This window comes from Glandiceps talaboti, chromosome 3, assembly GCF_964340395.1.
Source record: "Glandiceps talaboti chromosome 3, keGlaTala1.1, whole genome shotgun sequence".
NCBI classification, from domain to species: domain Eukaryota; kingdom Metazoa; phylum Hemichordata; class Enteropneusta; family Spengelidae; genus Glandiceps; species Glandiceps talaboti.
Window position 1 is genome coordinate 1,200,001 of NC_135551.1, and position 13,445 is coordinate 1,213,445.

The 13,445-nt window shown below is 38.3% G+C and overlaps 1 protein-coding gene across 1 annotated transcript in view; it reads right to left on the reverse strand.

The window, feature by feature from the left end:
* LOC144432642 (protein lin-28 homolog A-like) overlaps positions 1-11,798 on the reverse strand; it is a 113,129-nt gene extending 101,331 nt beyond the window's left edge. Inside the window, exon 1 of the mRNA XM_078120905.1 lies at positions 11,631-11,798. Within this exon, the coding sequence (XP_077977031.1) occupies positions 11,631-11,798 (168 nt within the window). The remainder of the gene's footprint in view (positions 1-11,630) is intronic.
* Between the last annotated feature and the right edge of the window lie 1,647 nt (positions 11,799-13,445).

The following is a 13,445-nucleotide window of genomic DNA, read 5'->3' on the forward strand; positions in this document are numbered from 1 at the left end:
AGAGTCGGCGAATCTTTTTTATTTGAGAGTGTGCGCACGAAGTGATTTTCGTTGATTTTAAACCGAAGGTTGTCATTTGTTAGGAGAAAGTCATATAAAGTTATCGCTCATTGCATTCTGCTTGAAATTGGCTGGGTGATCGAGCAAACGACGAGGACGTACACATATGTCACTTGTCTGGCAGTCACCTCCTACGTTTAACAGACGGAACAATACCTCTTTTGAAAATCGCTGATTTATTCTAAATGGAACAATAATGTTGGTGACTGGTTGGGGTGTATACAATACTCTATCAGCCACTTATTCACGTGTACCATTCATTAATGGTACAGGCACCTAAGCAAACCCCGAGATGTGCTCTTAGTCGTCCATCATCTTTCCGATGGGCTGTGCCTTATGCATCCATTCCCACCTACGATATGGATTTGACGGACATGAATCGGTAATGCTGAAGGCAAGTAAAACCCACGAACAGTTGGCTGGCGTGTACAGAATATCGTACAAGTAGCCCTGTACTAGTAGGGGTAATTTATAAACCACGACAACATCTCACCTTGAAGCAATATAAAGATCAAGGCTAGAGCGACAGTTCAATCGACGAGTGTTGCGATTCCATTCCAAACAATCGATGCCATATGAGGATATGAGTGATAGATAGAACAATAGATAGAACAATAGATAACTAGAATCAGGATATGAGTGATAGATAGAACAATACATAACTAGAATCAGGATATGAGTGATAGATAGAACAATACATAACTAGAATCAGGATATGAGTGATAGATAGAACAATACATAACTAGAATCAGGATATGAGTGATAGATAGAACAATACATAACTAGAATCGGGATATGAGTGATAGATAGAACAATACATAACTAGAATCAGGAAACATTTTGACTGCAACGTTTGTCACACATCAGGTGGTTAGGTACAGGGAAAGGGGAGAACCGATCAAAAATATACCCTCAATTTACTTGTTATTTCAATGTCTGTATGTTCTTCGTTTAGAATTAATCATAACAGAGATGGAATTATACTACGAATGTTCATTTCATGAAATAAACATACTGTCATATATTAAGTTGGTCCAATCATACGCGTAATATTGTACAGTTAACAAAAACGGCTCTGAATATCTTCAACTAGTTTTTTTCAAAGAGCTTTTTTGAAGACGTTATAATACTATCACATTTTGGAATCGCATGGTATCTTCTCTATATCATTGTATATGATTGTATTACTTGTACGCACGATAAACCGTTTTATCATACACAAGCATATACACATTGATTGACGAATAAACAAAACAAGTGTTTTTTTCTTTTTAAATCAGACAACAGTTTGATACCCAGGACATCGGGTAGCAGGAAGAGTATGAAGGGGTGGTTAAGTCAAATGTTGTCATAAAAAGAAAACAAAATAGAGTGTTATCATATTAATTGTCTCTCAAGTATTTCAACATACAGGTTACTACATTCAAAAAAATGTCAGTATGACATGTCAGTACAGTACAAGGTATAGTCGGTGTTACCAAATTCATAGCTACATATATACCAGCTTTACCTAATGGGTAATATCCACGTATGTACACACATAGATATAAGCAGACAGACTGACAGACATACATACATACACACAAACACACATACATACATACAGACAGACAGACAGACAGGCATGCATGCACACACACACATACATACATACATACATACATACATACATACATACATACATACATACATACATACACACTCTCTCTCTCCATATATATTATTCATCTTATGTTTTTGTGTTATACTATTTATTGCCCTTATATAAACGCCGTTGGGTTATCTAAAGTTGACTATGTCTGTCGGAGTATATTCTATATACATCACCATACAAACCTCCATGTAACCTCACCAGTCATTTTGTAGTACTGTATATAAATTGATTTTCGTAACTTTTGATCATTCTTAAATTTGTTGAGACCAAGACTTCTCCTGACAACACAGAATGGAAAGAGTGAAAGATCATATTCATAGTTATAATTTTGTTGTAGTAATTGCATTTAATTCGATCGGCCACCCTGTATTCTGAATATATCCTGAATATATCCTGAAACAACCAGATAACGTTGTGGATAACGTTAAGTATAACTGCATTTGACATCTTATTGTAGCCCAGTCTTATTTCCTAACGTCTTTCTAAAGTTAATTACTCCGTTGTCTTGAAGGACTGACGCTTCTATATTTCAGTGTCCTAACTGCCATGGTTTTGTTACATCAAAATGGCAGTTACCATATAGCTGTAGTATCCTTCAAGACAACAGACGGGCGAAGAGTCAGCGGTCGTGTTAGATCCACATTCTTAGTTCTTAGATGTGTAGCTTTTGTTTGATAGCAAACCAAACGTTTCGTTCCTCCTTTAACCACATGTGCGAATATTATCGCCTTAGAATCGTGTTCTAGCACAGCTGAAAACACTGCCAAAATCGATCTGTTCCTCTGTTGCTGGTTTGGCAACGGTTTCGTCATCGGCACACCCATATATTGACTAATGTCAAACGAACGTCTCAAACCCCAACAAAGGTGTTTTGGCAACGAAAATAAATTTGGATATCAATGACTGGCAAAAATCTTTTGTTTATATTGTTTGTGTTTGAGAGTTTTCAACATTGGTTTCTTGATATTAATGACGGGTATTTAAGAAACATGGAAGAGATATCAGGGTTTAATATTTGTTTTTAATTTCAGAATTGATAGATAATTCAAGGTGTTTGTTCATGGAACTGCTACAGTATCCTTATCAAACTTTCACATGTTTCCAACATCTACATACTAGTAATCTACATACTAGTAATCTACATTAGTAATCTACGTACTAGTAATCTACATACTAGTAATCTACATACTAGTAATCTACATTAGTAATCTACATACTAGTAATCTACATACTAGTAATCTACATACTAGTAATCTACATTAGTAATCTACATACTAGTAATCTACATTAGTAATCTACATACTAGTAATCTACATACTAGTAATCTACATTAGTAATCTACATATTAGTAATCTACATTAGTAATCTACATACTAGTAATCTACATACTAGTAATCTACATTAGTAATCTACATACTAGTAATCTACATTAGTAATCTACATACTAGTAATCTACATTAGTAATCTACATACTAGTAATCTACATACTAGTAATCTACATATTAGTAATCTACATTAGTAATCTACATACTAGTAATCTACATTAGTAATCTACATACTAGTAATCTACATACTAGTAATCTACATTAGTAATCTACATACTAGTAATCTACATTAGTAATCTACATACTAGTAATCTACATACTAGTAATCTACATACTAGTAATCAATCTGGATAAAACACCTTTATGTGTAGGGACGGATTTCGTTGCGTACGTAAGAAACAGAATTCCGACATCACAGATGTATCAAATATCAAAATGTTGCCAAATGAAAAGGTGTCTGAGTTTTTACCTGCTTTCAGATAATCCTACGTATGGTGCAATGAGCCTCTCCTAAAGCTAATATTCGCATATAAAAAGGGTCGACTGACTTTTTTCTATGACTGTGTGTTTTCTTTGTATTTGTTTGTTGATGCATAGGTTTATCAAACACCTAGTAATGTTACCGTCAGTGATTTATCTATTCAGGATTTCCGAATCAAATTGCAATGCAAACTTCACCATGACACTCTTAATTTAACTTTGTTATATTCAAGAGTTTCCTAACTCCAATGGACTTGCCAAGCAAGAATCGTTGATGAAGATTGGTCCGACTGGCGGGAGAACTCCCACTTGTGAAATCGTCATTGTGCACACCCCCCCCCCCCCGAAATATTGTTATTTTAGTTGATTAGCTATACCACAATATTATGACGGTCATATATGCAATTGCTGGAATGCTGTCCATAAATCTGTCAATGTTGAGGCCCACATTATGACAGTTCGATAGAAAAAGGAATGTTTCTTACGACTTTGTCTTGTTGGTGATATTATTATCCAACTACAGTATATGTATATAAGGGAATTTTATTTTGTGATCCTCTCAGTATACAAGCTTTCCTCGTTTCTTGTTTTTCTTTGAGATATTCACCTCAATACATAGTCATGTCGTCGCACATTCCAATAATGACACAGATTTGTTGCCCCAAAGAGTAAACCTTCTCTAAACGGGACATATCAAACTGCTATATATACTGACTACCAATCAAGGACATGGGATGCCGGGCCACATAATACGACTTATTTTTCGAGAAAGACGGAACAGTCCTATGGAATACATAAAACACGACCTACAATAGAGTACTTATGGAAGGGTTACATACACTGTTACACTGGTGATGGATAATGTTGTCGGTGGGGATGTGAATTTACTTTAAACTATATTACTACAATCGTTACAATTGCTTTGTTGTATTTACTTTATTGATTCATAGTGAAAACTGAAAACAACAACTTTTGTTTAGGGGAAAATAAAGTGGACATGCCTGATTTTATATTTCAAACTTCACCATTTCACAAATCTCTAGACTGCTTAATATTCAGCCGTTCATTAAGAGGCACAAATCTTACAGATAAGTCGTACGTACGTATTTATGTATGTATGTATGTATGTATGTATGTATGTATGTATGTATGTATGTACGTACGTTGACTGATTTTTTTCAGAATTGATTCAATCTTAATATTATGCTCTAGCCAAATTTAACGCCAAATTTAGATTTTCTTGAAATTCGTCTGCAATACTCCTACAATCGATTTTCCCCTGTCACCGAAACAACTTTAACCATTTCATTTACCCCTCACATGACTTATGTAAAAACTAGCATCAAAATTGTCCATGTCGGTATGATGTTACTGGACATCAAACTAGGCGTGCATCCTCAGTGTAATGTAATGTCATCCAGAATGAATATTACACTGTGATGAATGCGCGCAATTTTGTGAGAGAGCACTGGACTTCGATATTGAGTTCATACATGTCCGAATAGTAATGTTCTGTAGATGTCGAGGTCAAGGTGAAACTACAAATTGGAAACCAACGATGTATAATTGGCATTAAGGAGAACGGTCTTGCTAAGTGTAGGTTGGTCTACCTGCCTGTGTACCGTAACTCTGCAACAACGGACTTGCTAAGTGTAGGTTGGTCTACCTGCCTGCCTGTGTACCGTGACTCTGTAACAACGGACTTGCTAAGTGTAGGTTGGTCTACCTGCCTGTGTAACGTAACTCTGTAACAACGGACTTGCTAAGTGTAGGTTGGTCTACCTGCCTGTGTAACGTAACTCTGTAACAACGGTCTTGCTAAGTGTAGGTTGGTCTACCTGCCTGTGTACCGTAACTCTGCAACAACGGACTTGCTAAGTGTAGGTTGGTCTACCTGCCTGCCTGTGTACCGTGACTCTGTAACAACGGACTTGCTAAGTGTAGGTTGGTCTACCTGCCTGCCTGTGTAACGTAACTCTGTAACAACGGACTTGCTAAGTGTAGGTTGGTCTACCTGCCTGTGTACCGTAACTCTGTAACAACGGACTTGCTAAGTGTAGGTTGGTCTACCTGCCTGTGTACCGTAACTCTGCTACAACGGACTTGCTAAGTGTAGGTTGGTCTACCTGCCTGCCTGTGTACCGTGACTCTGTAACAACGGACTTGCTAAGTGTAGGTTGGTCTACCTGCCTGCCTGTGTAACGTAACTCTGTAACAACGGACTTGCTAAGTGTAGGTTGGTCTACCTGCCTGTGTACCGCGACTCTGTAACAACGGTCTTGCTAACTGTGGGTTGACCTATATGTATGTGTCGGCCTTTCTGAAATTTGGAGACTTCATTTACCCCTCACATGATTACTCCTCTGTAATATGTCATTTATTCAAAAATGAACAATGGACACAGATATTACTTGGAAGATACAAGAAAAGTAGAAGAGCACGCACATTTTAGATTCCTTCATTAATAAAGGGTCTGAATTTTAAATCTACCAAACGTCCACACTTACTTCTTATACATCGCATTTCGTTATAGAGTCGAATCAATTAGTTCAGTGTCAGTGTTTATGGCATGAGCTGTATTTATTTATTTATGTATATGTAGCTATACACAAACCATTGTATGTGTATTCCTATTTAGGTGATGCTACTTAAAAGAGGGGCTGTTGTTCACATCTTTAGTAAAATATGTACTTTCTGGACCAGGAGAAACAGTTTCCATGGACATTAGATACCAAAATACCGACAAGTTGGAGATGACGATGGGCAAAGTAGCTAATGCTATAAATATATTTCTGTATGAAAAACAAAGAACACCTTTATCATTTAAGAAATTGCGTTGCAATGGTGTATGGGTAAAATGGTAAAAACACTCAACTGTATTGTCGGTAGTGGTAATTGAGAAATTTGGCATGAAATCTTGACAGCCCAACTTGCATTATTCGCACCAATTCATACATACAAGAGCTAGAGCTATTAGACCACCCTTACTTAGTATATTTGTTTCTTTGCATTTTATAGCCAAAACATGGCTATTTGTACACACACCGCACTACAATATTTAGACTTCTATAATACCCTCTTAGGCAACATCCTAAACGTAGCCCATTTGTGTGCAAGTAATACTTGGGAGTCGTTTGACGAATCTCTTGTTACAAAGTGTCGCATATGGTCATTGTTTTGTTGGAAGAAAGTATCCATTTCGATATGGAAATTTCTATTTTCGAGAAAAATTAAAACCCACCGTAATGAACGAAAACACCCCCACAGTCCCAAAACAATGGAAAGGGCCAACAAAGCAGCAGTCGAAGGCACAGAAGTTTGCAATCACACAGATGCCCCATATGTACTTTTTTTGTTCAGAAAAAGCGCAGTGAAGCCAGTTGTGAGCAATAACACCTAATCAGTACGAATCTATCGTGGTTTACAGAGAGGCACGGTGCAGAAGTTAAGCGAGAACACTTGCTTATAATTCGATACATTGGGGAGCTAGGTTGAAACTATGCAAAAACAAAGTAGTTTAGGATAAGTAATATCAGATGCTGTCAATTTAGTTCTAAATAATCGAATTTTCATCACGGTTTGGCTTGTCGCATTTGTAAACACCTAGATACAATATTTGTTGCACCTGCTGGTTCGACAATTATTTTATTTTGGGTAATAAGTTGGAGCTTCATATTATTGACTGTTTCCTAGAAGTAGAAACCCTCCCACTACATTGATAACTTGAAGACGACGACAACAAAGCTTGGTCGTTTTGTTGAAGCATAATACAACTACCTTGTGGTATCAGCCGACGTCAAAGTGACACGAAGCTTCACAGATATTCGAGTACACTTGCATTTCGCAACTTGAGAACGGTTAAAAGCTATGTCGTGTGCAGCAGTTATAGCCTTAACACTTCTGACTTTTAATGTATGTATTATCAAGTTCATACAGTAATACTCGCATCCCACGTCTGTCAACAAAGTACAACATAAGTTAGCCGTGTGTGTAGTTGTTTGTTTGTTTGTTTGTTTGTTTGTTAATGAGAGATGCAAGCATGTCGAAGAGGACAGAGAGTGACAACAACGCCGAGTCTCTCGCACAAGTTTGCTGTACAAGGGCAATCAGTTCCTTTACATGCAGCGATAGTTTTGTCAAATGTCGGTCTATTTGAGGTAAACTGCGATAGTTTTGCAAACGTGTGCTTATGCACTGTGGAAATGTAAATGTAAATGTGGGGGTCGACCTTGCATTTTTGGGGCATATCAACGATATGTTGTGTATCAGCGGCCATATTGCAAGCCCTACCATGGGTACCTGTGACTGTGATTACAAAGGAGATTGCAAGTGGAAGTACTGCTTGATACTGAAGGTCAACGTTACATTCCATTACTAGAGACTTCATTAACGATTCCAGTATTTTCATTGCTAATCTGGAGTCAGAAAATAAACAGGCAAACGCCATGCTGCTTTTTCAATTGATGTTCTAAAAGTTGTTGAGGTAGAAATTAGGGTAATCAACATGTTTGTACACGTATCCAATATGCTAAATTTAATATTTGAATTTTTTTAGTTCATTTCATATTGTCTGTGTGACATGAGATGATACAGCATGATGTGGTTAGTTCAGTCTTCTGTGTCAGGTTATGTTGAAATGGTTGTGTGTGTGTGTATTCACAGCTTACTCTGGGTCAACGCTTTAGATTGTCAAATACACACCACATTGATCAGTTCTTTAATACAGTACCATGCTTCTGTATTAACACATACAAAATGGAATCTACCTGGGTTCACAAATTATTCTAGGGTTTCCGTTAGAAGTATAGCTATACAGTGAGAAATAAACAGGGGGAATCTTCCCAGATATTCCCAGTTTGGCACCCGTGATGTTGAGCATTAGTTATCGCAGTGTAGTTATTTCTGGACTTACTATATAAAGCTTACCTAATTGAAATCACAGGAACACAATCAATTCAAACATCCCATGTTGCATTCTTATACCTGCCATATTGACAATGTTATTCTATATGGTCGTTGCCTATATAATCGTTGATAACAAAAGCGTTCACACCAAGTCGGTGGGTTCAGCACAGAGACAGCCACAATGTGGATGGTGATATTGTAATGCTTGACAATCACCTGTTTTTCCACATATCATGTAAGCACACACAACAAAATCAATACTACTTGAGATATCATGGTGGTGTGTTCAAGGTATACATGCATAACAGGTATAGACGTTATCATATAGAAGGAAGTTCTCTTCTAAATCATCTATAGCCTTATCTGTTATCCCTTATATTATGATTGGAATTACTACATATTAAATTCAACAAAACATTAAGTCAATACCTAAATTCCTAACTAAACTGTGACTACACCTTACGACTTAAATATTTGGTACATACATCATCTTACGCTCATCCCTTCCCATGAAGACGTTCTGCCACTGATCAATCACTGTTTATTACCAACCCCTCTCCGTCCGCGATTCCATCCAGGTTTCTACAGTCCCCACCCACTCATACCACGTCCTTGCCAAACATAGGGATCCATTGGTGTCCAGATGGAAATCAGCGGATTAAAATTGGCATTGTTTTCGACTTATATGCTCGGATTTTCTTTAAGTGTTCCTAATTGTACAATGTAACATTTAGCGAAGCTGGCGCGAAAGGGAACAGGTTTCGGCAGCTGCTGAACTCTCTAGTTTTTAGTTTATCAATGTGTGGGTGAATTAGCGCAGCTTAGCTAATGTCATTCCTCCCCGTGAATACACTAATTGACCACTGATAGATTTTAAATAATTGTCAATGAATTCGTCACCCTGTTTCAAATCCGTGGTTACAAATAAAACGGTGAATATGAGACGGAAATGGGGAGCGAGAATGGTGGAGTGTATGTGTTGTAGATCTGGAACTGTTTGTGTTTCGATACATCTCATGTTCTAAAGTAATCTAATGAAGTGAATAGAACAACTGGCAATCTATACTTCGATGTTAAACTAATAACAATCACTTTGCACATTTAGGAACCAGTTTTTAACGGCATACAGTGTAGATACATTTAAACAGACTGAATAGAACTAGTTACATCACTAATAAGGCAGCGACAACTGTTGTGCCCGGTTTTCTCCTTTTTGGAAAAAAATTACATAAGCCGGTTGTCTTAACTTCAGTCTCGTAGTGCTACCATTTTTCCCGGATTCCCCCAAAGTGAAGCAGATTGGTAGCCATGTGTACAAACTTACACTCAGTGTGGATGAAAACACACCTTGTTCAATCAAAACACACATACATCAACTCCCAGTAAATGCAAATAGCTATTCGCAAAACCTCCTTTTTACGAAATTTTAGGGTTCCTCTTGAAAGTGCGGAATCAAGCGACAAGATGTTTGGTTTAATTGCACGAGTGCAAATGTAGGCTCTTGACATCTGTGAGTGAGTGAATGACGGGCAATACTTGACGGTTTACCAGGGTATGGGAAAAGGTTCAAGTAACGAGAAGTGTATTTGTAACGACATAATGGTTGAACTCTTAGCGGTATGTATGCCGATGCCACCTAGGTCAACATACCGTAGTTCGACTTCAATACCATGTGCATATAACACACGGGGTTATTAAATTCCTCTAAACTTGAACCCATCGCAAAAATCAAATTTGGTATTATTTCCGTGAAGGCTAAAAGGCTGTGGTCTAAGGTACTAAATTTTCTGTCAAAACCTGTGCAGTTGCCGTGATATGATACCCAGAGTCGAGGACTCCATTGAAAAAACTCACCTTTTTAATGAATCTGCCATACGCCCTTTACATTTACTGTAACCATGTAAAATGCCATACAAGGTGTAACACCAATTGTCGCATGAATTAAAATACTAGCAGTTTATTTTTTCTTTTAAACTTTACCACAGGAAGTCATTTCCGTTATAATTTATACATATAAGATTAATTCTTCACAAAACAAGTTTATCATTCCATTTTTCTATTTAAAGTGTTTCACAGGTACTTATGTAAGTTTATGTTCCTGTTTGGATTTATCAACATAGAACTTAACGATTATTTCTGTTCAAGTTTTCAATGACTGTTCAAACAAACTATCCTTTCTCGGTATGGTCACAAAACAGCGCCCACTGCCCCTTATGGAAAGTGATGTCCGCCTTCAGAGTAGACTTTGACTTTGACATAACATGTTGACGATGAGTTTGGTTCAAGTTCAATGCTACAGGGTTGCGATATTTATAGGAGTGTAAAACAGCTCTACAAATCTTGTTATTTTGTGTGATCAACCCACACACGTCTTACAACCACAGTCATTGCATGCATTTTGATAGTTTGCCAACCTATGTCTGCGTTCGATTATTTTCATACTGTATAATGACACCAACTTAAGACTGAAAGCAACAATTCCTATCTGAGTGGATGATGTGCCAACATACAGAAACATTGACCGCTGCAGGAGCGAGCAAGGCTTTCGAAGTATGTCATAGCGCCATGTTTTCACAGAGTATCAAGTATAGCCTAGGCTGCCAGTGGTTGCTGCTCTTCGAATAATTCAATCGTTTTTATAACACCCGTTTCGACTTGACGTATGATCGCTGCTATCGTTTCAAGACGAACAGGTTGGCCTTAACAAGGAAAGGTCAAGGAACTGCCGTGTTGCAACAAATCCGCAATCTCTGTAAAGAATCGTAGCCTGTGAAATGTGGACTAGTCATATATACAACTCATACTACAAGTTCCACGTCTGCAATGATTGCTACGGGGTTTGGACCCTCGCCGTTTCCACACTTTCCCATCATGAATTGTACAAGTGACAGAAACGTTGGGAAGCAAGGCAAAAAACGCACAACTTCGGAAAATTTTCAAAAGAACCCAGCTTGTGGTGATTTTGAATGACAAAGTGACCACATACAACGTACACATCATAACTGCTATCCCTTGTTTTCGCTGTAGGCATTACTTCGATTTGACGATGCCGCCTTTCGCAACCACCCACACTCTCCCATTGCGTTACTTTTCGCGCTTTTCCAAGTAGTATTTTACATTATTTTTCACGTATTTTGCCTTTCTTTTCAACCAATTAGCGATCATACAAAATTAAAACTATATGTAGACATGATTGAGATTCTTACTTGGTGTACAAATATATCTTTAGAGCCGTCTTCTATCGTTATAAAACCATAACCTTTAGCCACGTTAAACCATTTACATTTGCCCCTTCCTCTGATCATGTCTTCGCTCGCCGTCTTCTCCTCGCCCGTTGTCTCGACTTCTGCTCCATCTGGAAATAAAACATACATATTAATCACTCGTCGATACTTTCGTGGTAACACAGTATTTTAAAAACCTATCATTGTTTTCAATTCGCAAAAATATGAAAGAATGGGAAGTAGTCCGAAGCATAAGAGAGACAGCCGGTATAGATACACTTGTTTCAATTGACCGACAGCTAGGCAAGTTGATAGAGGAGACGTGCGATTTTTGTCACACTTCCAAGCTAACTGACTGTCACGCGTCGGGCTTGATTACCATCAAGTCAACATCGTCACTACCATAGCATTTCTTCATGTACCAAAAACACCGACTATGAAGGTCAATATGTATCAGGGCACGGCGTTATTCTGTCCCATGTCTTTGTAATGTACACTGCAAGTGTCACCACTACTACACAGTCTACAAAGCGTATTTTACCCTTCCTGTCCTAGGCTACAGCCCTGTACAAACTGTCTATTTTGTAGTGTCATGCCGTAACAATTATTAAAAATCAAAGGTCAGTTACGTAAGCACTGTTAGGAACACTTAAATCTGAAATGAGAAGGTTAAACGTTGCATTGAGTGGACAACACCAATGTTATTTGACTCAAGGTCGACGCACTGAATTGCAGATACCAACCATGCGACATTGAGAACGAACTGCGCTTGACTTCAGTCAGCCGACAAGTCACGACTAGTGTTGCCTTGGGCACTTTGTTGCTCTATAAGGGCTTCTTCCAAACTCACACAGTTCTCTGAGAGGAGGTGTATTAAGTGACAGTAACAACCTAGCCAGCGTTCACGTGGACCGACTGACTTGGACCTCACATCTGCCTGCATGACTTCTCATGTTAACTATGTAGTATGTGGGCCCAATATGAGGCAAGCAATACGACTACGCCACCATCGGAGTGCAATGCAAAACAAGCACAAGTTACAGATCTTGGCTTTAAAGTAATGACAACCTTTGTCAGCTGCCCACGATGTTAATATTTTCCAACAATATCTTGTCCACCTCCGACAAACCACCGTGTAATTTAGGTGTTCACATAAATGGCATAGTCGCCCCACTCATATGTCAAATGAACGGACACTTACAGCGGACTTGGCAGCCTAGGCTATAGCTATCACACACACTCCCACACGGCAGATCTGAGTGGGTATTTTCGCTGGCCGTACATTAAGACAATAACACCACGCCGTGTCTATCTAGACCACACCGCGACCGAAGTACAAGATGTGGCCGTGGCATTACATTCAGTCAACTACTGCTTCATAACAACTGCTTGTGTGGGTCATTTTGTTAAATTCCTATCAAGTGAAAGAAATATGACAACCTGAAGTCGAGGCCATTCTGCTACAAGTACAACCAGACCAGTTCCCCTCTTCTGCCCCAGTTCAGCTAACTACTGGTCGATCTTTTTCACCCAACTCCACCGTCAAGAGTCAATCCCCCCAGTGCCAGATTTTACCAGCTACGCATATAGGTCTATCTCTGAATTTACGCACGTGACCCCTAATTACACAGTTCTTTAGTGATAATTACACATACCAGTAAGAAGTAGTAGTAGATCCTACAGCCAATCACACACCAGAAACACTTGTCAATTATCGATTGATCATTTTCGGGAATTGTCTACAAATTTGTTATAGTTTAAAATAATAATTATAGTACACTTTAGAGTGGCCCAGAA